The sequence below is a fragment of the Ixodes scapularis genome, unplaced genomic scaffold (assembly GCF_016920785.2).
Source record: "Ixodes scapularis isolate PalLabHiFi unplaced genomic scaffold, ASM1692078v2 PGA_scaffold0__279_contigs__length_252992795, whole genome shotgun sequence".
Taxonomy (NCBI): Eukaryota; Metazoa; Arthropoda; class Arachnida; order Ixodida; family Ixodidae; genus Ixodes; species Ixodes scapularis.
The window spans coordinates 66292954-66317805 of record NW_024609835.1 but is presented as its reverse complement, the minus strand read 5'-3'; the positions used below and the strand labels follow the sequence as shown (position 1 = coordinate 66317805).

The window sequence follows — 24852 nt, the reverse complement described above, 5'->3', positions numbered from 1 at the left end:
TTTATTAGACAATCTTAAATAATAAAAGAATTCATCCGTGGTAATCTGCGCGGTAAAATCGCGGCGTTTAACAGCTGACGCTCGACAGCGCAAAGCCACGATCGAGGATGCGAACCTCCGAAGTGGGGCTCGTGCTTCGAAGCCGGCGAAGCGCCGAGGCACGACGAAGAAAACGTCCGTGCCGTGACCACGCGTGATTGGAGAGCGATGCTGCGGCTGTGCTCCCAAGCACGCGCCCTTATACACGAAGCGCGTGGAGCAACCGGGCAAACGCGGGAGGCAAATTGCTGCCAAAGATGGTGCTGCACAAAAAATTCAACGGTATGTATACCACCACTTCGCACGACCACGCTGGTTTTCCCTTTCGTCGATTGCGACCAGAGACCTTGGGCCGCGACGTCACGGGCTGTACGCATATTTGGAAAACGGCGAACGATACAGCGATAAGGCAATCAACAAATTGACCTAGAAATTTTTAGTTACACGACTCATGAGCTACACCAGCATATAATTTTTAAGCACGAAAACTAGGCGCGGTGGAGCAAACAAAAAAAGGGGCGATCATTACGGACAGTGCAAATTGCGCATGTGACGTGAGTCACAGGCGTGTTTTTTCGACGAATCGCAGCTGTTGCAGCTGCATAGATCGTCGCTCAGATCCCACGGTACAAAGGTACGTATTCGTGCAAAAGAAACGCGGTTTCGTCGGCGGTAGGGGATTCTCTGCGAGTACGGACGAATAGCTGACCTTTTCGAAACTTCGCGACTTTGCCTTACAGGCCACGTGCTAGTTGGTTGGTGGTCCTGCGAAATTGGCCTTCTACAACATTCACCTTGGGAAGCGGCCTTTGTGCGAACACGACGCAGTAGTTGCGGCAGAGCGAAAATTAGAAGCCACGTGGGGATTGCAGAAGTCAACGGTCGTACGTCTGGCGTTATTGCTTCCTGGGCTTTGCGTCAGCTGTTTTTTAGAGAACACGTTGCGCAAACGAAACATTTCGGGAGAAGCAGTCGGGTGGCTGTCTCCAAGGGATTCAACGCCATCGTTTCTGCCGATATGACCCGTTCTCGTCATGAGCGGTTGCTGACCCTGACTGAGCCTTCGTCTACCGAGCTTGAAGGTCGTCGAATTAAAATTCAGATACATCTCGAACAAACAAATTAAAGGAACTATTTTTCTTCTCTTTTTTCCTCCGAAGGTTCGCGTCACTGTCACCGGAAAACCTGTTGACGTCACGCAGGAAGTTGAAATAGTAAAATTGAGCAAGAACGTGAACGCCGCTAGGGCTCTGCTCCGCCAATGGCCCGACTCGCTTGGTGTCACGTGAGCAAATTCTCGTCTTTGATTGTGGCAATCTGCTATTCATCACGAAAGGCTGAGCACACTGAGCATTGTCCCTCTGGCCGTGGGCTGTTGTAGGTAGGCAAGGATGCATATTGTTTCGTGAATCCTTTGGACAAAGGACAGTGTTTTGCGACCCTTCTTTGTCTGCGAGCGGTACTTTCTGCGGACGTGTTGCCGTTCCGCCGTGGACGTCTTTCGGGAGTTCGTCGAGTACGTGGTGGACGCCATTTTCTCTCGTCTTTCTGGTGGTGAATGTGCATTTCCTCTACGCGGTGCCCACATTCTTCAGAAATCCTGCGACTTTGTGCTTTGCGAGTCGTCGGCCGCAACCACAGACTGGCTTTCGACACTTCTTACTCGGGCTATCGGCTGTGAACGACCGCAAGGTGAGAGCATTCATAATCAGCTGGTGATGTTGCCAGGCCTAAAGCTCTTGCTACGCCCAGGCGTTTAAAAGGGCCTGGACAGTTTGTCACGGTTCTTGAACGAAACGTGTGTCAACTGCCCTTTGACTTTCGTTTTACCTCTATTGTAGAGACCCTCTCGAGGTGGCCTATGAGAGACTGCGTGAGATAAAGGGCCCTGAAATAGCGTAGGCCTATTGCGTAGAGTGGATATCCACTTCGCCCGAAGGCGTTATTGCTTATGCAAGTATGGTTACACTCGCTGTAGCTAGGGGATCGTCATTTCTCTAACCTTGTCTGTTAGTGTGACGCGGAGTGACAATGCAATATCGGCGGCCTCAGCGCTTCGTATGGCGCCCTTGGCACCGCGTTTGTCTACTTCGTCGGAGAGGAAGAGATCCTGAGGACCGTAGCTGCCGGTGCTTTCATCAAATCAGCACTTTTACATCTCTTCCCTCTCATCTGCTGAAGCGGTCGTGCGCGTGTTCGAAACGTGTTTAACAGCGAACATTGTGTTGTGTAAGCGAAATCTCGGGGTCGGCTCGCTTGTTCGGCGCTGTGCAGTGTGATCCGATCGTTTCCTCGTTTGTTCACAATGTGGTACATTCAGAGAATGACGTCAGCTAATCTTTTTTTTTCGTTCGTTTTATTTTTGATTTGCCCGAATATCGAATAGAGAAAACGTCAGTATATCTGCTTGCTCCGTTGTCTTTATTGTTCTTTTGTCTAATTTCCGGCGAATAACAAAGCGTTGACCCCATGGGCTAAGGCGAGCGAGTGAGTGAGGGACAGGCGACTCCGATTGGAGAGGTTTCTTTGCTGGCTGCGCCGATTATGAGATACGAAATTTCGTTCTGCCTGACAAAACAGCATTTTCGAAGTTCAGCGACGCGTCTCCTTTCCCTCGGTCTTTTTTTTTTTTAATTATTATTATAATAATATAAATATATATTTACGAAACGGCGATGTCCGTTTTACGTGCCAATATCGGGAAGCCGCGGTCCCCCACCTACGCCCTCACCTCACGAGGTGAGGTTTCTCACGCGTGATCACGTGGGGGCTCGGCTCTGATGCGCAGGTGACTTCTTTTACTTAAGCTACCTTTCCTGTTTGTTATTGTCCAACTTTGTTTCGTCTGGTTTTTGTTGGATTTCTACGTCACGTTTCATCGCGAACTGCTTGCGGCAGGTGCTGCAAAGCAGTCTTCTAGGCTATTGCTCTCCCACCTCTTATAAAAAAATTTAAGAAAAATATTTTTTTTTTTTTATTTGAAAGGAGTATTTTGCTGCTTTTTCTTTTATTTTTGTCCTTTTTGGTGTTCCTTAGATTTGATTCCAGACAGGTCAATGGCCTTTTCTTTAGGGAGTCGGGTTGAGTCCGACATGCTCACCGAATTTCCTATACACATTGCTTACGCAAATCTATGGCACGCAGATTCCTCGGATTTCCACAGAAATGCTTGACATTCTGTCATATTGCCGACTACGTGATTCTGCTGTGATTGTGTAACGCCATGCGGTACTTATCGCAAATAGGTATAGTTCATGGGGTGGCATTTGGCACCTCATTTTATCTAAAACAGCACTGATAAGGGTACACATTCAAAAAAGGGGTATTTATAATGAAGTTTCAGCAATGCTGAATTGTATGATGGGAGTGGGGGACAAAGTTTCACCTGTAGTCAGTTATGCAAGAGTGATTAGGTGACTCAATCTGATAATGGTAGCAGGCTTATTGGGGAAAAGTGTGAGGCTCATTGACATAATTCCTGCCAGTCCAAGAGTGAGGGATGTCCAATGCCAGATGGAGTTGACCTTTATTTGTTCACTGATAAGTATTTCATCTATTACCCATTAGGCCCTTTCACTTGGACGTTTCTCAACGGCATTGGCCATGATGGCAATGAAATGAGTCTGCCAAGGTTGCTGGCACCTTTCCACGAAAATATGCAACCTTCGTTTAATTTTTTCTCTTTGTGAAGGTGCTTTTTTTGTTTTGTGGGAGTATCGGAATATTTAGCCTTATTCATTTCTTTCTTTTGTTACATGTGTTTTGCTTTTGTGTCGAGCTGTGTGTCCAACCAGCCCTTGTGGTGCACACAAATATCCTGGCACGAGGACAAACATTAGTGCTCCACTAGAGATGTATGCTTAAATGCTTAGTCTGGCCACTTAATCATTTATGTTTATGGCATCTGTGTCATGCTGACGGTGACCTGATAGCTGATGTAGAAAGGACTTGGAGGTGTGCACGAGTAGATTCTACGAGGCCTGTTCACTTCAGACATGAAAGCCAATGTGATGCACAAATTTTATGCAAGCACTGCATCAGCATTAATTTCTGACTGGTCCCTTGGTCTGTTGACTCGCACTTGGTTATCGAGCCAATTAAGGGTATGCTGAAGTGGTCTTTTAATTCGAAAAATCTTAAAATGTAAATGAAGATACCTTGAATTGTGGGTAAAGTTCAGATTTTATTAGTAGGAGCAACATAATCGACAATGTTGGCGTAGCTTCATCCACTCCTTAGCGCAGGAGAGAAGGAAAGCAGAGTGAGACTAGCTAAAATCATGCCATCGGACGACCCTTGTTTGACTAAGGTTTCTCCAGGGATGCCGGCGATGACATCACAATGCCTTTCACAGATAAGTGCAGACAGGGTGACTCGCCACATGCCCTGCAGCTATCCCGGCATGTTTTTTTTTGGTCTAATTTAAGTGCAGTAATTTTATTTAGTGGACAAGTAAACATTACAAAGCCACGTCTAGCTTCCTTTCTTGAAATATGCCTTAGTTTCTTTTTAATCTAGATAATTTTACAGAGCTTTATCCAACTAAGTTAGCGCTTCCTTGTGACCGGGCATTTCTTCATCGCTGTGTGAAAATAATGGTTAATAATTGCAATTAGTACAGCACTGAACTTTGAAGTGGTCAGTTGAGCAGGGCCTTTGGCCAGGCGGTTGTGGATCTCCACCAGTCTCCTGGCGACTCCTCTGATGCGTCTCCGGCTGACCGCAGGTGCGCCCTACTGCTCCCCCCTGAGGTCGTGAGAAGAGGAGCTTGGAGGCGGCAGCGACATGGAGCGCGACACGAACCAGATGTCCCAGAACGGGGCCCTCTGTCGGTCGGGCTGTGGATTCTATGGCAGCCCAGGCACGGACGGTCTCTGCTCCCAGTGTTACAAGGACGCCCTCAAGCGCAAGCAGGCGGCCGGACGTGGCAGTCCCACGGGCGGCTCCTGGGACGGGCCCATTGCCGGTCAGTTGCCACATCCTTCCCACCGTCGACCGCACGTTTCTGCTGCGTGCAACCAGGGTTTCAGACGTTTGGATGCAGTATGTCTTATCTGGCTAGTTCCTAGCAGTCTTGAGAGTTCCAGCCAAACTCTGCACACGGCACTCGTTTCCAAAATCCAGCACTATGGCTTTGGTGGCTAGTATTCAAGGTTGCACATGCGATGGGAGTGTATGCAGTAGGGGAGGGAGGGAAGATTGCGCCCGGTGCTTCAAAGGAATCTGGGAGTCGCAAGATGGCGGGGTCGAAGCTGGGGTCTGTGACCGCGGGAGAAATGAACTTTGCTTCTACTCTTACTGAGCATTAGCTCTGACAGGACTGAGAGAGCAAGAACGTGCACATCACATGAATAACCAGACCTTGCATCTTTGTTTGTTTTCTAGTATGGGTTATCACGGGCATAAGTATTTAACCCGGTTGATGAGAATTGTTTTGTCTGCATTAAGATCCTCATTATAGGCTTCTGCCCTAAGCGGTGATTGCTAACTGTGCTGCTTAGTGCTTTAGAGTCCAAAAGGTTCACGTGTTGCATGGCTTTAAAGTTCAACTCATTGTTAAACTTCCAGAACTGAACACTGATCAGTTTAATCTAGTTATATTAGTAAGAGGCTGCAGTAGTCGTAGTTAGTATGATTTCTGTTGCAATCAGGTAGTCAGGTTAATAGCTTGTTTGTTGCATTTGTGGTTAAATAGGGCACCTTTGCTCCATCTCTTGTCTAGTGCAGGGGTGGCCGAGTTGAGGCTTGCGAGCCGCATAAGGCTCTTCGCGTGTGAAAGTGCGGCTCTAGGCTCTTCCCCCCCCCCCACACCCACGCGCACACACTCCCCCTCCTCACTCCCGGTCACATGAGTGCTTCCCCAAAACAAGGATTGGAACGAGTTTTAAATCGAAAGACAGGTTGCGGTTTTGTAGTCTTGTGCTACTGCTACCTTGCATACTTTGACTTTGATAGATTGAAAGAAGTTTGAGTTTCGTTTATTTGTCTGGACAAAAGTTTGCTCCCCCCCTCCCCCTCCCTCTGCGGCTCTTGTAAGTTTTATGCCTTTGTTTGCGGCTGTCAGGCCGGGTCAACCTGGCTACCCCTGGTCTAGTGTATCCGACAAACTGTAAATAAATTATGCTGCTGTATCTGCATTGCATTTGAGGTGGTCACTTACTTCGCACTATACGCCTATTGAAGCATAATTATGTATTAACTATTAACTTGCGACATTTTTTGTGAACTGTTGACCGTGGCAAAAGCAAAACAGCAGGATGCCAAGGAAAATGAGATTTGCTTGAACCCAGTCTAACTTTGGGAACAGGTGATGGGAGCCATTGGGAGGATCCCCGCGTACCACAGAGAGGAATGCCTTGCCTTGCAGCCTCGGCCTCCTCCAGCGAGAGCGTTTCCTCCACAACCATCACTGCCGTCTCCGACTCGGCGCTGAACACAGCCAGCCCCACGGTCCCTGTGGCGGCCTCCACGTCCCAGGATGCTTCCGTCAATGAGGTGTGCACTCTTTCCTTTCTTGCCACGGTTCTCCTTTAAAGTAGCCTATCTGCCGGACTATATTCCGTGAGAAAATTTCGGCAGAAAATTTTATTTCCTTTGATAGACAGCACTCAAATCCTTGTATAATCAGCACCACAAATTTTTTAATTTTTTTTAAGCTTTGACAGGTGTGTTGATTATAGTCTGGAAAGTATGTTAAAGGGGCACTAAACAGGATTCTGCAATCGTCTCTTCTTGGTCATAACTAATTCTGCGGGCTCTAAGCATCCTAAAAATGAGTTACAATCGCACAATGCCGATTTCCTTATTTAAAATGTGATGAAAGGTCGGGACATACCCCTTCCTGAGCCGATTTTTCCGCTCTAAAAAGGCGGGGCATACCCCAGGTGGTATCAGTGCGGTGACGATGGGCGCTTGTTGACCAATCACCAGCCGCCACTCTCGGAAAGGCAGCTTGCGATTGGCCGACGAGTGCCCATTGTCACCGCACTGCCTCTGGGGCATGCCCCGCCTTTCCCCGAGTGGAAAAATCTTCTTTATGAAAAGGGTGTGTCCCGACCTTTCATCACAATTTTAAAAGGGAAGCGGCGTTGCACAATTGTAATTTTTGGATTTTTAGGGCATATAGGATCGGTTATGGCCAAGAGCAGATTACCACAAAATCCTCCTTAGGGCCCCTCTAACGCTGCCAAGATGTATGTGCTCGGTGCGATTTTTACTAAAACAGCCATCCAGAATGGAAAAAAAAATTAATTTTTGCAGCTCAGAGTTTGCATTTTTTTTTTTTTAGTGGATTTAATGTTTAGGTTTTCTTTTGCTCTTTTTCGTGATCGTGTGTGGTAGCTTCAAAAAAAAAAATAATAATATTTTTTAACTTGTCGGTTTTCTAGGTCTGATGTTTATCAGTAAAATAAATAAAATTCATGAAACCACTGAAACCCTGGAAAGGTGTTGATTTAAAGCAATATGGAGTGCTCAGTCGCGGAGGAAGATGTCTGTTCAGTCTTGCATCGGAGTGCTCTGCACTGTTCCTCTCTTTTTGGCTCGACTTGGTTGTAATTTTTTTAATTTTTTGCAGCAAATCAAATTAATTTTGGATAGTGCCTTTACACTGTCATACCGTTTTCTCGGTAGCACGGACTTCATAAAGATACTCTGCTAATATACAATATTTTTGGGGACGACCTGGGTACATATATGGAGCTCTGTGTCGCCATTATGATGGTGGGGCACAGTGGATAGGTTATCACCATGTGGAGCTGTTGAATAAATGAGTGCAACTAGTGCTGAAAACATTTGCAATTGCAAACTACAGGGTTTTGTATTGTACAGGCTGTGTGAGTTTAACTGTTGATTCAGATCTATGTTTGGTTAAGTACATATAAAAAGGATTGAAAATCTAGTACAAAATAACTGATTACTTGCACTTCGAGCAAAGTGCTGTAAGTAAATTGGGCGTAACATACTTTGAGCAAGGTGCAATAGATGCAGTGTACTTTCGGAGTAAAGCACATTTTTTGTTTCTGGAAAGCTTCTATTACATTTTTTTATTATTATTATTTTATTAAAACACTTGCTAAAATTGGTGTGCATGCTCAAAGATATCAATATGTACAGTTGAACCTCGGTTTAACGAAGTCACCGGGACTCAATAATTATTTCGTTAATCTCGGAACTTTGTAAAATCGAGGAAGGGAGACCTCGCCTCGCACATAGGCTGCGCGGAAAATCAGAGTTTGTTCGTTAAATCAGGAAATTCGTAAAATCTGGTTTCGTAAAATCGCGGTTCAACTGTAGTTGGGAATTTTTCTCTATCTCTAGCTGAAGGACAGATAAATTAGTCATTTGGACATTGAGATTTTATTCTGTCAATTGATCTTGCTGCGTGCATAAAAATATCCCAGTGGTATCAAATCACCAGCCAGGTTAGTGGCCGAGAAAATATGGCCCCACAATAGCGCTGTTTGGCAAGAACGTTTAGTCATCAAAATATGCTCGTAGTTGATTCCACAATGGCCTCATTGTCTGGGCTTGTGAATTTCGTTCAATCCTGAGAGCGTAAAACTGGTAATCTTGTCTTTCTGCATTGTCAGTTGCTGTTTTTTTTTTTTTTTTTTTTTGTGAATCGGTTGTCCGAGATGTCTTTCGTGTGCTTGTGTGAAGTGAACTTGTTGCTGCCTGTTGTGAGAGTAGCTGATACCTTGTCTTCGTGGGTCCTATAAGGCCTGTTGCCTATTGCAGAAGACAGAGCTGAACCTGGAAGCTTGTGGCACAACATCCAAATCTGCAGAGAGCATGACCTCCGAGACGGGCAGCCAGCAGGATGATCAGAAGGACCAGAAGAAGAAAAAGAACAGGTGTCGAATGTGTCGCAAGAAAGTGGGACTCACTGGTGAGTGGCCTTGCCCCGGCTGCGGCCCAGTCCTGGCTGGGGTCGGGGAGCACCCGGGTATTGTGGGAGCTTGGCATTTATCTCTTGGCTACCTATATTTGAATTGTTTTTTTTTTATTCTCGGTCGGTTCAATAAATAGGGGTCGACCTATTTTCTAGTGAATACGGTAGTTTACATGAAATTTGACCGCAATGCATGCCAGGACTTTGCAAGACGGCACAGAAGTTTAAAATCGTCCCGCGTCTTGTGTGGCTCCTTCACAGTCCGTGCGAGCTGTGTTCTGAACACGAGCACACTTCACCATTTGGTGGCGATGGGCTCTTGCTTCAGTAGTCCCTTTAGTGGTCATGCTGATAATGCGTTTCTTGTCACACCTATTGCCGAGCGTGACGAGTTCCTGAGACGGGAGGTTCTAAGCTCCTGTAGCACCTGCTCGAAGCCAGTGTGTCCTTTGTTGAATCACAAGGTTGCAATGGCAGTGGCCATCTCCACGACTGTGCGTGAGGCAAACCTCGTCTTGGGGCACAGCAGTTCATCCAGGGCCTGTGCTCTCTTGTGCTTGCACCAGGAAGATTCCCTGTCTGGACAGAGCTGGTGGCTGCTGGCAGGATCGGCCTAGCAGGAGTGAAAGTAAGATGCCCAGAAAGCACAATACATTCCCCGGACACTTCCTCTGCTACTGTTGATGGCGATATGAAAGTAGCTCTGCAGCTTCTGGATAATTCCATCCTTGAGCTTTTGTTCCTATGGTAGTGGTATCTTGAGCTTGAGGAGTCCAGTGCCCAATTGCTTTGCCACGTTGTTTGTGCAGTCTTTTTTCACATTGAGGGCAGTCCCACAGAGATTTGCCTTAGAAACAGCAGCATACCGTATTTACTCAATTGTAACGCAAGTTTTTTTCCAGATTATGGCTGCCTAAAGTCATCCCTATCATTACAATCGAATACCGAAATTAAAGTTATCTAAAAATTGCAACAATACGCCCAGACCTAATTGAAGGCGCCAGATTTGGGCGCCCCGCAATCTATGTTGGCAACATGTGCCTGCCAAAAGCCATTCGGATCCACTGCAAGCCAATAACTCTCTCTTCGTTTCCGCCTCTTTTTCTCTGATGGAGTGCACATTGCGTTCGTCGTGTGTGGTGGCATCGGCGACTTTGGCTGCCTTGCGTTTCATCTCCCTTCGGCTGCCCTTACAATGGCTGCGTGTCGGGCACAGTACGACGCCCGCTTCAAGAGGCGTGCCATTTTATTGGCCGAAGACATCGGCAATTCAGCCGCTGCCCGAAACCTCGACGTAAACAAGTCGACCATTCGCGGATGGCGGCTCCAGCGGGAGCGCATTTTCATGTGCGCTCCGGGCCGAAAAGGTTTCCGTGGGCCTCGCCACGGCCGTTTCTTGGAATTGGAGCAGCGTGTTGCTGATTACGTCGTAGAACAGCGCAACCGCCTCATGGCCGTCAGCGTTGAACTGATACAGTTCAAAGCGAGTGATGTTGCTAGGCAGATGGGCATCCCGCGAACGGAGTTCAAAGCGTCACGTGGATGGGCGCAGAGGTTTATGCGGAGGAACGGGTTTTCCCTCCGCCGGACCACCTCCATTTGGCAAAAGTTGCCGCATGACTTTGAAGGAAAACTACTGGAATTTCAGCGCTTTGTGATGAATTTGCGCCGTTCTTCAAACATGCCATTGGGGCATATTGGCAACGCAGATCAGACTCCTGTGTATCTTGATATGCCTGTGTCAAGAACTGTGAACAGCGTTGGTGCCCCAGAAGTACGCATTAGGACAACTGGGAATGAAAAGAACAGAACAATAGTAATGCTGGCATGCTTGGCAGATGGGCGCGAGCTGCCCCCTTACATTATTTTTCGCCGGAAGACTATTGCAAAGGAAACGTTCCCTAGGAACGTCATTGTGCGTTTCCAGGAGAAGGGATGGATGGAAGGTTCCTTAGTTCTTGACTGGATTAACACAGTGTGGCGCCGGCGACCAGGTGCTCTTCTACACCAGTCTTCAATCCTCGTGCTGGATTCGTTCTGCGGACACCTCACCTCCGAGGTCAAGAAGAAGTTGGCAGAGACTGAAACACACCTTGCTGTCATTCCCGGCGGAATGACCTCGATTCTGCAACCGCTCGATGTGTGCCTAAGCAAACTGTTTGAGGACAGAATCCGCAAGCTGTACAACGATTGGACCCGGGAAGAATCAAACTGCCAAGCGCTTCGGTCATTGCCGAGTGGGTGTCTGCCGCTTGGTACGACCTCCCACACAGCATGGTTGTTCATACCTTCAAAAAGTGTTCGCTTTCAAATGCCCTCAATGGCACGGAATACGACATTCTCTGGGAGGATGAGAGTGCAAAGGAGGACTCGGATTCAAAGAGCTCGTCCGACGACGACTAGCAAGGACACGTCTTGAGGCAGGTGATTGCTTCTGGCCAACATTTGAAAAATAAATGCAATTTTTCATGCATGTGCCTGTGCCACGCTACTTCAATAATTTTTTTTTTTTTTTTTTTTTTGCTGGATGCATTACAAGTTGCCTTTCGCGTTACGTTCGCAATTTATTTTTCTTGCTAGAAGCAGTGAAAAGTCACCCCTCGCGTTACAATCGAGTAAATACTGTCTCCATCGCTGAGGAATGTTGTGAATTCCCTTTTGGCGACTTCCTTTGAACTTGTGTGTTGTCAGAAACTTCCGAGCTCGAAAGTCGCGTGTTTGGTCGACGTCCATCGCGAAGAAAGCAGAATGATTGAGCAAGTCGTTGGTTCTAGTTTCAGTAGAAGTGCGACGCTAACACAGCAAATTGTTATTTTTTTACTTGCATCTTTCCTTAAAGTTTTAACATATAGGTATTGAAGTGACTGGTTGTAGTAATGATTTTAGAGTTAAGGAACAGCACTTTAGAATATGTCCCTGTAGTGAGAGTTCTCGTTTTGCCCGGCACCGTAGTGCCGAGAAATAATTATTTTTGCAAGTTTTTTGTCTCCCCCCAAAAAATTGCCGACTTTCTTTTTTGACTTTCCATCTCCTCAATCGAACTGAGCCTCGTCGATACATTTTTGGTTGATGTGCTTCCCGGCTGTTGTGTCCAAGAAAGAATGCCGATCCCATTGTACTCCCGTCTGGATCAACGTTTCCGTTTACCGTGTTTGCTTTCCGGCTCTTGCGTCCAAAAGCTTCCACTCAAGGCGACAGAATGGGCAGCCTGGCTGCGGCGACCCTCTGCCTTTTGCACCTGTCCCCCTCCTTTTAACGTCTGTTTCTCCACGCTGTGCTTCTTGCCCCATGGGGCATAAACTTCGGCTAGGCTTGAAGCAGACTCGAGCTCTCACAATTGCCCATTATTTTTTTCCATTTCTTTCTCTTGCTCATGGGCTTCCTTTATGCCCAGTTTCTCTTATTCTGGTAGTGTGGTTTTGCAGTGAACAGTTCCCAAATCGTGATCGTGCGCAATAAAGTTCATTTTTTCATCGCAACACAATGTTTTGCCTATGGTATCTTTGGATCTAGAACTTGGACTAGAATACTTTTACAGCGAAACTGTTATGCCCTAGGATCTTGGGAAAAAATGCGTCCGCGGATGTTGACAGAAAACTTCCCATTGGCCGGGGCAAGTATGAATAAATAAAAATAGAGAGGGGGCAATCCGTGTGAGTCGGCTTTCCTTGGCATTATTAGATAGTGAGGTCCTGATCCCTTGTTATCATTTCTAGGCATCGTTCTAGAGGTCATCCTAGAATTCGTCCTCTTGGCGTCGTCCTCGAAATCATCCTAAAAGTCTCCCATGAAAACGTCCTAGAAGTTGTCCTTGAGGTTCTAGAAGTTGTCCTTGAGGTTCTCCTAGAAGTTGTCCTTGAGGTTCTCCTAGAAGTTGTCCTTGAGGTTCTCCTAGAAGTTGTCCTTGAGGTTCTCCTAGAAGTTGTCCTTGAGGTTCTCCTAGGAGTTGTCCTTGAGGTTCTCCTAGAAGTTGTCCTTGAGGTTCTCCTAGAAGTTGTCCTTGAGGTTCTCCTAGAAGTTGTCCTTGAGGTTCTCCTAGAAGTTGTCCTTGAGGTTCTCCTAGGAGTTGTCCTTGAGGTTCTCCTAGGAGTTGTCCTTGAGGTTCTCCTAGAAGTTGTCCTTGAGGTTCTCCTAGAAGTTGTCCTTGAGGTTCTGCTAGAAGTTGTCCTTGAGGTTCTGCTAGAAGTTGTCCTTGAGGTTCTGCTAGAAGTTGTCCTTGAGGTTCTGCTAGAAGTTGTCCTTGAGGTTCTCCTAGGAGTTGTCCTTGAGGTTCTCCTAGGAGTTGTCCTTGAGGTTCTCCTAGAAGTTGTCCTTGAGGTTCTCCTAGAAGTTGTCCTTGAGGTTCTTCTAGAAGTTGTCCTTGAGGTTCTGCTAGAAGTTGTCCTTGAGGTTCTCCTAGAAGTTGTCCTTGAGGTTCTCCTAGAAGTTGTCCTTGAGGTTCTCCTAGAAGTTGTCCTTGAGGTTCTCCTAGGAGTTGTCCTTGAGGTTCTCCTAGGAGTTGTCCTTGAGGTTCTCCTAGAAGTTGTCCTTGAGGTTCTCCTAGAAGTTGTCCTTGAGGTTCTCCTAGGAGTTGTCCTTGAGGTTCTCCTAGAAGTTGTCCTTGAGGTTCTCCTAGAAGTTGTCCTTGAGGTTCTCCTAGAAGTTGTCCTTGAGGTTCTTCTAGAGGTTGTCCTTGAGGTTCTCCTAGAGGTTGTCCTTGAGGTTCTCCTAGGAGTTGTCCTTGAGGTTCTCCTAGAAGTTGTCCTTGAGGTTCTCCTAGGAGTTGTCCTTGAGGTTCTCCTAGAAGTTGTCCTTGAGGTTCTCCTAGAAGTTGTCCTTGAGGTTCTCCTAGAAGTTGTCCTTGAGGTTCTCCTAGAAGTTGTCCTTGAGGTTCTCCTAGGAGTTGTCCTTGAGGTTCTCCTAGAAGTTGTCCTTGAGGTTCTCCTAGGAGTTGTCCTTGAGGTTCTCCTAGAAGTTGTCCTTGAGGTTCTCCTAGAAGTTGTCCTTGAGGTTCTCCTAGAAGTTGTCCTTGAGGTTCTCCTAGAAGTTGTCCTTGAGGTTCTTCTAGAGGTTGTCCTTGAGGTTCTCCTAGGAGTTGTCCTTGAGGTTCTCCTAGAAGTTGTCCTTGAGGTTCTCCTAGGAGTTGTCCTTGAGGTTCTCCTAGAAGTTGTCCTTGAGGTTCTCCTAGAAGTTGTCCTTGAGGTTCTCCTAGGAGTTGTCCTTGAGGTTCTCCTAGAAGTTGTCCTTGAGGTTCTCCTAGAAGTTGTCCTTGAGGTTCTCCTAGGAGTTGTCCTTGAGGTTCTCCTAGAAGTTGTCCTTGAGGTTCTCCTAGGAGTTGTCCTTGAGGTTCTCCTAGAAGTTGTCCTTGAGGTTCTCCTAGAAGTTGTCCTTGAGGTTCTCCTAGAAGTTGTCCTTGAGGTTCTCCTAGGAGTTGTCCTTGAGGTTCTTCTAGAGGTTGTCCTTGAGGTTCTCCTAGGAGTTGTCCTTGAGGTTCTCCTAGAAGTTGTCCTTGAGGTTCTCCTAGAAGTTGTCCTTGAGGTTCTCCTAGAAGTTGTCCTTGAGGTTCTCCTAGAAGTTGTCCTTGAGGTTCTCCTAGAAGTTGTCCTTGAGGTTCTCCTAGGAGTTGTCCTTGAGGTTCTCCTAGAAGTTGTCCTTGAGGTTCTCCTAGGAGTTGTCCTTGAGGTTCTCCTAGGAGTTGTCCTTGAGGTTCTCCTAGAAGTTGTCCTTGAGGTTCTCCTAGAAGTTGTCCTTGAGGTTCTTCTAGAGGTTGTCCTTGAGGTTCTCCTAGGAGTTGTCCTTGAGGTTCTCCTAGAAGTTGTCCTTGAGGTTCTCCTAGAAGTTGTCCTTGAGGTTCTCCTAGGAGTTGTCCTTGAGGTTCTCCTAGAAGTTGTCCTTGAGGTTCTTCTAGAAGTTGTCCTTGAGGTTCTGCTAGAAGTTGTCCTTGAGGTTCTCCTAGAAGTTGTCCTTGAGGTTCTCCTAGAAGTTGTCCTTGAGGTTCTCCTAGAAGTTGTCCTTGAGGTTCTCCTAGAAGTTGTCCTTGAGGTTCTCCTAGGAGTTGTCCTTGAGGTTCTCCTAGAAGTTGTCCTTGAGGTTCTCCTAGAAGTTGTCCTTGAGGTTCTCCTAGAAGTTGTCCTTGAGGTTCTTCTAGAAGTTGTCCTTGAGGTTCTGCTAGAAGTTGTCCTTGAGGTTCTGCTAGAAGTTGTTTGAGGGGTTGTCCTAGAAATTGTCCGAGAGGTCGTCCTTAAAGGGACACTGACAGGGTATTTATGCTCGCCGAGGTTTTTAGTTGTACGTGACATATGAGAGCTCAACTACCCAGAACAGAATTTGCGGCTCGAAATTCGGTTTCTTTCCGCCCGAAAACCGCCGATCAAGAACTGGCCGGTTCGAGTCTCGCTCACTCTCTTTTTCGTGGTCACGGGCAGTTTTCCGAGGTATCGATGCGACCACCAAATTTAATCAAAGTCGTGGGTCACTGAAGGCACACACTCAATATTAAAAGTAGAAAAAAATATGAAACCCATTTTTTGTGGCTTCTAAAAAGCTGTAAATACGTTGATTGAAAAAAAAAGTTCCACAGACAACCGGAAGCATTCTGTGCGTTCGTCGTTTCGCGTATCGTGGGACTCGCGGGGACGGCGATGGCAGCGGACGACGGGCGTGGGACCTCTATTTCAGAACTGTCGTTCGCGGTACCGGCGAATTCTGTCTACCGTTAAAAAAGAAATTTGGGACTGATCAAAAGAATTGGTATTCATCCCGTACGACACGCCCGACCACCAAGCCGATTTGCACGAAGACGTCGCCGAGCCGTCGCTTCCTTCTCGTGGCTGAAGACATCGCTCGCGCAAACGTCAAGCACGACGTGTCTACTTCGAGTTGAATATGCACGTGTACGATTTCTTTACTAGGTGCGAATGTCCCCAAAGCGTGGTGCTTCCCGACTTCGACCCGGGAGTGCTTTTGCTAGAGAAAAATCGACAGCAAACTTTCCAACTTACAGTTTACCGGCTAAATTATTATTAAGGAAAAAGATCCACCACAAAAGAGATGCCCCTGTAGCTCAGTGGGAAAGACGTCCGGTTCACACTCGGTAGGTTCGGGTTCGATCCCCCGTGCAACTCCTTTTTTTTTTTTTACAATCATCACTGAAGAAACAAACAAACAAAAAATAACAAAGAAATGTTGTGGACGATACTTCGCTGAATTAAATGATATGGGATTTCCGTTTTGACACCTGCGAACTCAATGTAATCACTTTCCACAAAATGCAAGGAGCATATAAATCAGGTAGCGTCCGCTTTCCGAGGTGTCCGTATATTTTCTACAGCAATTGCAGAAACCATTGGTCCCGATCCCGTTGATCTTTCGGAAACTCTGTCGCACAATGCCACTTTTTTTCGGATGCAGGACATGTGAGCCAGCTCTTCTTGGCAACATCTTGGGTGTATTCTTTTCGGAGCCGATCATGGAAATTCACCACGGGCACTCACTACTCATCTCCAACTCCTCAATGTACAAAAACAACTCATCTTGGAGTACAGAACAACGAGCGGAACAAACATAACTGCAAAAGAATCGCGCGGCGAGCAGTTCCCGCACGCCGCATGTCGTGTCGTCTGCTACCGGAAAGGGAAAAAAAAAAAAAGAAAACGCACGGTCGGGTGTAGCCACGTGACTTCCGCCACTCACTCTCTTCTCTCCACTTCACCGACCTCCGTCGGGTTTCGGTTTCGAGCAGTTGCGTCTTTTGGCTTTATTAAAAAAATACGCTACTCTGTTGCAAAATATTAATTGGGTAGTCCTCCGACACCATAATGAAGCGCCTGGCAAAAAATAAAACTTTTTTTTTGGGGGGTGTCAGTGTCCCTTTAAAGTTTTCCGAGAGATCGTCTTAGGCTTCGTCCGAGAGGTCGTCTTAGGCTTCGTCCGAGAGGTCGTCCTAGAAATCGTCCTTGAGGTCATCCTAGAAGTCGTCCTAGACGTCGTCCTCTAGGCATTGATTGACCTAGACATCATAAAAACGACATCTTCTGTGTTACTTTTATTGAGTTGTCCCCACATCTCTGCCGTTTGTTAAGTCAGCACTGCGCTGCTGACGCCACCTTCTTGAAAATTTAATTGGACTCCGATTGCGACTTGCAGAAATGAGCATGTGTCACATTTTATTACTCCAGTGCACCAGTAACCGCCACATAAGATTACTGTTCGGTCAAAAATAACAAGTTTGCTCCGTTTTTCGGTTCAGTTTGACATCCTGCTAGTCGTGTCAGGCAACGAGTTTGTCTACCCAACATTGTTATAACTGCAGTGATGTGATTGCTGCGCCAATTGCGCCAAGGAGCCAACCCTGCTACATCCTGCTACATTTCGCCAAAATATGGGTAATCTGCGCCGAGCCTGCGCCAAAGGACCAATTTCGGTCGCCTTTCTAAAGCGAAACTAAACTGAGTACCGTAATTGAGCACGCGTGAGCTAGGTGGCACCAGCGGCCGCCCGACACAAAGTACCCTGCACCAATCGTTTATCCGGTCTTGCATGGTTTTTCCTGCCTTGTCTCGTTCCGCGCCCTCGTCGTTTCGCGTTTCTTTTTTTTTTCCAACGATAAACGCGGGCGTGTGCGGACGCTCCGACGCTAACACGTGCTGGGGTACCAGCCATGCCGTAATGCTATGAAACAAAACCACGTTTTTGCGCGGCGGGAGCTAGTTGTGAGCTGAAGCACTCGCTCCTGAAAGCAACGGCCGTGGGAAAACTATATTTGGTCCCTGCCTGCCAGTCACCGTGGTCGCGCGACGTCGGGTGTCCGTCACCGCGTCGCTGGAGATATGGGGCTCTCTAAAATGAAACCAAGTACCGCCGCAAGTTCATCAACATTCCTGTTCTTGTGTAAATCATACGTTACTACAAAAATCCCTTTTTAACTCAAGACGTTTTTGTCGAAGTATTGATTACCTAGGTTTCTCTCGGTGTGCTTTCTTTCGGGAGGTACCCCGGTACGTGAAAAATCTGCCGCGAAAGAAAGTTGGTGAAGAAAAGTGAGCTAAAGCAAAGAAGGCAATGTCTGCACGCTGAACCCCCACAGCGCGCTTGTTTGGCTCGAATTCAGTCGTTGCACGAAGCGCTCAAAGAACTTTTAGACCCTGCCTCGCGATGTCTTGCATCAATGTGCTCAGGTTCTTTTTTTTTTTTTTTTGTGTGTGTGTGTGTGTGTGTGTGTGTTTAGCTTGTATCTCGGCTTCCGGCCTGGTAAGTGCGTGCGGCTGGACTGTTTTTTGTCGTATGCTGGAGAGTTACATTTTGCATACAGTTTTGGGAACCAGTTGGCGACGGAGCGGAGTGGCATGGTTTCGATCGAACAGCCACCTCCGCTCGCACGACAATTTCGCATTGCACTGCAGTAGTTAAGTGTTTCATCAGTTGGAGACTGCTTTCATTTATTTTGTCAGTAGTCAACCTAATGCTGTGCTATCTATTATAAGCTGGTCATTTTCAAATAAATTTTAATATGTGCACTTTGATTATTTGGATTCATGTATACGTATCATTTAACTGAAGCATTGCAAGATGTGTCATGTCACTGGCACTTCAGTTACATGTTGAAAGACTCCCAGATGGTCTAACTTGACTATAATATGTCTATTGCGGCAAGCAAAGTGTCCTTGGTTTGTCTAGCATTTGAAACAAATATTTTAATTTTTTCTAAGAATATCTGCTCCTAAAGCCACTTTTGCTGCTCCGAAACAATGTTTTAACGGCTCCAAAAGCCACTTTTGCTGCTCCGAAAACACTGCTTTGGCTGCTCCAAAGGCAACTTTTGCTGCTACAAAACACTCTTTTGGCTGCTCCAAAAGGTGCTCCGAAATGGCTTAGGTTAATCACATCACTGTAACTGGCTACTTCAGTCACACATGCAGTGGTTCAGTCACATGCTTTCAGTGTATATTGGGAGGATTTTGTGCTACTTTATAACCCCTTGACAATCTAGTTTTTCTTCCCGAGTGCCGTTTCCCTGTGGTAAGATTTTTCTAAAGGAATAGAATAAAAAACGGATCAATGCCCAGGTTCGTTTGTAATTGTCTATTGGGAGCACATACACTGCTTGCGAGAGCTGTTCAGGTTTACAAGCGTCGAATTGAAATATCAAAGGCAAAAAGTTGTCACCTTTCTTCTACTTGGTTTTATTTTTGCTCGTCCGCTTCTGAAACATTCCAGCGGTTTTAGATTCTGAATTGGAGGTACTTTACAGAGCTGCTTTATCAGATGGTAAGCTCTCATCCTCTAAATTTAATGCTGAGACGCATTAAAAATCGGAAGAGCCGGTGCTCCAATTGTCACTACCGCCTGAGCAGCCGATATGCAAAGCCAGCATCCTGCACATATCACATGCGTGGAGTGCCTAATTTCATAACTATAAACAGTCCCAGTGAAGCAACACTCTGCGAATGACATTTCTAGTTCGGTATGGGAATGCCGAATGGTAGTTATCGAATTGAATTGAATACCGAATCGAGTTAACCTTTTGCCTACCGCAAAAATTTTGAAGAAAAGAAATGATTTGAAAATACCGAAGTTTTTTATGTGCCCTATAAATTTAATATGCAAAACAAATGCCAAAATATTTATTATATGAGAAATCTTTAAACACACTGCAAATGAAAGAGGGACTAAGGTTACGCTTCACTGCATTATTGCAAACAGTTCACATCACCTTGCACATGAACGTTCAGGTCGGGCATAGCAGTACTGCAGGCAGTTATCATCACATTGCAAGCAAAGTGAACGCAAAACGTGGAGGGGCTGGCGGGGGATTTTCTATTTGATTCTAGTCCATGCCGACACGATGTCCTCCTCGAAATCGGAGTCGTCTGAGCTCGAATCCAATAACTCAGTTGCATCGCTCTTGCTGTTCGATGAAAGATTCATTTCCTCGTCTTCTGAATCTGAAGAGACGTCGCAATATCTTCGTTTTTGCCCCAATTTTGAGGCAAGATCGTCACTACGGATGCAGCGACCAGAAGGTGACGTCGCCATTCTTAAATCCCCTGTTGCCTACATTGAAACAATTTTCTGTCAAATTCAGTAATTTAACAGGGTTTTATTTTCCGCGAAGTGCCATCTATCCACAGCAAAGCTCATTAGAAACACGTAAACTAGCCCAGTTCGTCCATGGTAGCGTATTGGAGCCCGATTCAACGTGGACGAGCCGAGCTCGTTTTGGGGGTGCGGTACAAATAGTGTGGACAAACTCGGGTCGTCCATGGGAGGGATAGGTTTAAGAACAAGAAGCTGAATATTGAATCCAATATTGAATAGTGATTTTCCTTCTAGGAATTTTTCAGTGTGCTGCGAATGAGAGTATTCTATGTGCAGAGTATGCGCCTGGTGCATACTCTGTACGTAACCTGCAAAAAAAAAAAAAAGCCACGCGCGACTTTGTTTTTTTTAAATGCGCAATCCAACACTGTGACATGCCCTTTTTTATGTTTCTCATAAAAGAGGCATACCTCGGTATTAGCTCCCAGTTTTAAGGGCATAAAAGGACACGCTTGATTTTATTTTATAAGCGGATACGAGATAAATCGGATTAAATTGGCTTAAACAATATTTAATCTGAAGTATAAAAAGAAAGAAGGTGGTTAGGTGGCAAAAGTCACTGTCCAACAGCCGCTACGCATTCATTCCTCCGTCCATCTATCCTGTTTTAGAGAGCCTGGATTTGAAAGAGAAAGCAAGCTAAATTAAATCCAGAGCTGTGAATAGAGAGTGTTTTGTCAATAGGAGGTGCAGGCAGAGCTGGGGATATATTTTTGTGGAATGGTAGTATCAAAAGGTGTTTCTCGCATGGTCTGTTCAAAATAGCTGTGTTAACATTGGGAGAAAAAACGGCTATTTTGTTAGCTGTGCGCCGACCACTCGTCTTTTGCCGAATATGTTGAATACTCGAGTGACCAAATACGAGGAATTCAATATGCGTATTGAATTGCCCGGGAACTTGCGATTTGATTCGCATTCATATATGCGAGCATTTGCACACCCCTAATTTATAGTTTGCTAAGGACTGTCACGTTAAACCGAGACGAACCCCAATAGTCTGCGAAACAGGACAAACGGGTTACGAAATTCCACCATATGTACATATATTTACATAAAGAAACAAAGTGAAAGGCATAAGCAAACATACAGTACAGTATCGTCTTAGTCCCTTAGAACAAAGTCTCAGACTCTGGCACTCATGACCTTGAAGTGTCCCTGCTTGTGAATGCTTGCATGTCTCTTTTCCTGATGTAGAACGTCATGTTGCCGCTCTGACGGGGGATGCCTCGTTGGTACACGGTGGACTCCCGTGAGCAAGCCTCGGGTGGGCTTCCTCCGGAGCGTAGCCAAAGTCGCCTCTGTTGTTCACCGGACCAGCGCTGTCTTGTCCTCCAATACTCGTTCCACACCTCTTCTTCCTTCCTTTGCCCCACACCGCGCCTCGTTCTTCTTCTCGTCGTCTTCTCTTTTCTCCGGTTCACAATCTTGACAAGGGCATGACGGAAAGCAACACCTCCTGTTGTACGCTCAGTCTTGCGTTTAGTCACACTTTCAAATCCTTAATTGCCACCGTACATGTCAAAGGGCTAATATCCAGTTACTGTAGGTGAGCTTGTAATCCTTTCACCCACAGGCTTGGCCAATTAAGAGCATCTCATTGACTGCTGGCTTTGGGCCATGTAATGAAGCTCTCTTGCATAGACTGACATATACATCTTTGACACATAGCTTTTTTAGCAGCCCTTAGAGGTTACCATCACAGAATACCTCTGCTCAACTGCAGACTCAATATTCATGTCAGTGACCTTTGAAATGTGTTAATGAGCTTTTTATTATTCTTCCGTGTCAACTAATGCACAATATGGGTGCATTGAAAGTTCTAGTGCACTTGACTGGTGCTATTACAATGGCACTTCATTGTCAAGGCAACCATTGAGCATGTCGCTGCACAAGGCAAAACTTCAAACGGTCTGTCCAGTCAGACTTTCGAAGCCACAAACTAGTTTGAATGGTTGCTTAGAATTGTCACTTTTCACAAAAATAAGTGCGGGAACCTATAGTCACTTTGGAGGGGAGAATGGCGTGGAACAGCTTTTGTTGTCCTGCCTGCAGCACGTACGTCATACTTTTGACAAGGCATCGACATTGTGTGCACTTCGAGCGAGCGCATGTTGGAGGCTGGGTGTTTAAAAGACACTCCCTTCCATTCTCACTCTTTCGGTGACTGTAGCTGAAATAGGTTATTCAACCCGGGTTTGCGTGTAACACCCGGGACTGGTGCACAAAAGACAATATGTAGGACATCTCCTCTGCCATCTTTTCCTTTGTCTTAAAAGTTTCTTTATTTTTATGCATCACAGTCTTGGGTAATCATCACGATTATCACCCGCTCGCCTGCATACGCTATTTTTCAGTGTAACAGTCCTTAGTTTTGACCTAGAAAATGTTAGACTAGATTAGGTAACTCGTATTCCCTTAAAGCCTTTTGTGTGCCATTTGTGTTTATAAGCTGGTGCAGTAGCGCCTGAAAGCTTTGTTGTAACCCGAGAGGCATGCACAGATGCCACGTTGAAACATGTGGGAATATTTAAAAAAAAAAAAAATTCTCTGGAGTAAGAAAGAACCCTTGTTTTCCAGGCTTCCAGTGTCGCTGTGGTGGCCTCTTCTGCAGTCTCCACAGATACTCAAACGAGCACGACTGCACGTTTGACTACAAAGAACTGGGTGCTCAGGAAATCCGAAAGAACAATCCCCTGGTTGTGGGCGACAAGATTCAGAAGATTTGAGGGCCCCAGAGTGTAGGGTGCTTCCTTGGGTTGAGGGACGGGGGGGAGCAAGGGGCAGGAGACAAGGACTGGAAGATAACAGCCAAGCTTTTTCCTCTTTTTTTTTTCTTTTCTTCCGCTGCCACCACTGCTCCACTAGCATGGTCTTGCTCGTGAGCTGCTCCCGCTCTACTTTTTTGGTGTGCTTATTTGCGAGTACTCTTCATCCAATTTACATGATTTTAGCAGAAAATAAGCGACTGCAATTTAGGTGCATTAAAACAAATTCTAATGAATCCTAGGCCCTATGATCTTGGCGTGCTGTTCAAAGCATCTTCATTCTTTTTTTTTTTTGCATTTGACTTTTTTTTATTCTAATCTTGTTCCTTTTTTTTGTTTGTGTGTGCTTGTGTGAGTGACTGTGTGCAACTTGTGTGTGACAAAAGATGATTGACTTGACCCTTCCGCCCCATCTCCTGCCATCACGTGGTTGATTGCAGCTTGTGACAGTGTAGGGTGCGACTTGCTGTTAGGATGGTTGGACATTTTCAAGTGCACTGGCAGTGTGCGGGTGCCATTGCTGCTATTCATGGGGATCGCTGGCAATGCACTTCATTCTTTTTGTTTCGTTTCACAACGCCTGGGTGGGCAGCCGTGACATCAACTGAACTCTTCTGTCTAGCCACGTGCAGAGGCAACCTAATTTTAAATGGAAGTGCTTTTTTTTTTCTTTTTCCCCCATTGGTTTAAGCTACGTGTCCTGAGCAAGTTCATTCCTGTAACAAATGGCCGGGGATGACTGCACCCAGCAGTCAAAATGATTCATTTTCTGACCAATAGCCGAATCCAAGCTTGTCCAAGACTGTTTAGAGATTTTTTCTTCTATAGTAGCCTAAACTTTCCCCTTTTCGAATTCTGAAATTGCATAAAGTGTTAGTTGGGGACCGTCGTAATGTTGGCCTCCTGGGCTGGTCCCCTACTGGTTGCAGTCCAGCGAGTTTTCAAAACCCACTTATGGTAGTATCATGCCTTGGCCTGCCGGAATTCCCACTTGGAAATGCCCGGCGATTAATGTAACTGGTGTGGCTCGTGGGGCCAGAAGAAACGAGTCTAGGTTTAATTCTAGCTGCGACTGCTAAGAGAGAATGTGTTTCAGTTCCTCTTTTTTTTTTTTGTGAAGTGGAGAACCAAATTTTAGGTGAACTGTTGCTTGGTGCTGCAAGACCATTCTTTGCATGGATTGTAGTCCCAGGTGTTGCCCTAGGTTTTTGTTTTTTTTCTGGACAGCTGTGTGACCTTGGTGGTACAAAATTTAGCACCATTCAAATCTGCCTATACTTTTTTTTTGTGTGTGTGTGTGTGTGTGCGCGCGAGATTGTGACCGGTTATTCACTTTGGGTATCGGTAAAGTTTACTGTGCAGTGGTAACTGTCGAAGTTGACTTTTTTTTTTTTCTAGTAATAGGCAGTGGTTACTAAATGATGCTTGTGACCACTTTGTATTATATCTTCTTGTACAAATAAAAAGTTTTGAAATCATGTTCAGACTTGGTTTGTGCATGTTGCTGCACTGTGCCACTCTTGTGCCACATTACGATTGCAGCTTGGTTGTCCTAAAATATAAATGCATTACATTTTGAACATGGTTTAATGAATCTGTTGTGGCTGGTCCGAGGCCTCTAAGGCAAAAACCTTTTTCTGATAAGGATAGATAGCTGGGCAAGTTGGTAATAGTTCATGTTAAAAAAACGGCACGACGATAAGACAAGCGCTGGCTATCAACTGGTTCTTTAATAGAACATAAGAAAGACAATGAAATGAAAAAAAATGCAGTCAAATGTTTACGCGCTTGCTGAGCGCCTCCTGGATTATGTCCCCTTCTTTTTCCTCAGATTGTAGTAGTTTTCTTCTTTCTTTCCTGGGGAGCTGTTGTTAACCTAAATCCAGAAAGTTCACCTCGCTGGGGGTCAGGGTCACCGAAGGTTGGCTCGTGATGTACGCTTCAACCATTCCTCGGCGTGTTTGGTCATGGTGTCAATATAATGGTGTCTTCTAAATGTGGTTCACACCTGCAATCTTGGCAATGTACCGCTAGATGTGAATGAGCGGTGCCTTTCAAGGAGCTGTGGTGCTCTCGGAG

General features: G+C 45.9%; 1 protein-coding gene across 12 annotated transcripts; it reads left to right on the top strand.

Annotated features, from left to right (window-relative positions):
* The first annotated feature begins 7 nt into the window (after window positions 1–7).
* LOC8023945 (AN1-type zinc finger protein 5) lies at window positions 8–24253 on the top strand. Of its 12 annotated transcripts, none has more exons than XM_042288794.1 (5): window positions 8–673; window positions 4766–5005; window positions 6407–6534; window positions 8761–8929; window positions 22586–24253. In XM_042288794.1, the coding sequence occupies exons 2-5, from the start codon at window positions 4825–4827 to the stop codon at window positions 22732–22734; spliced, it is 627 nt and encodes a 208-aa protein (XP_042144728.1). In that variant the 5' UTR covers window positions 8–673; window positions 4766–4824; the 3' UTR covers window positions 22735–24253. The 12 variants fall into 12 exon arrangements, with proteins under 12 accessions (XP_042144728.1, XP_040356896.1, XP_040356902.1 ...); XM_040500962.2 differs by having other exon boundaries at window positions 153–321; window positions 6347–6534; window positions 8779–8929; XM_040500968.2 differs by having other exon boundaries at window positions 174–321.
* The last annotated feature ends 599 nt before the right edge of the window (window positions 24254–24852 follow it).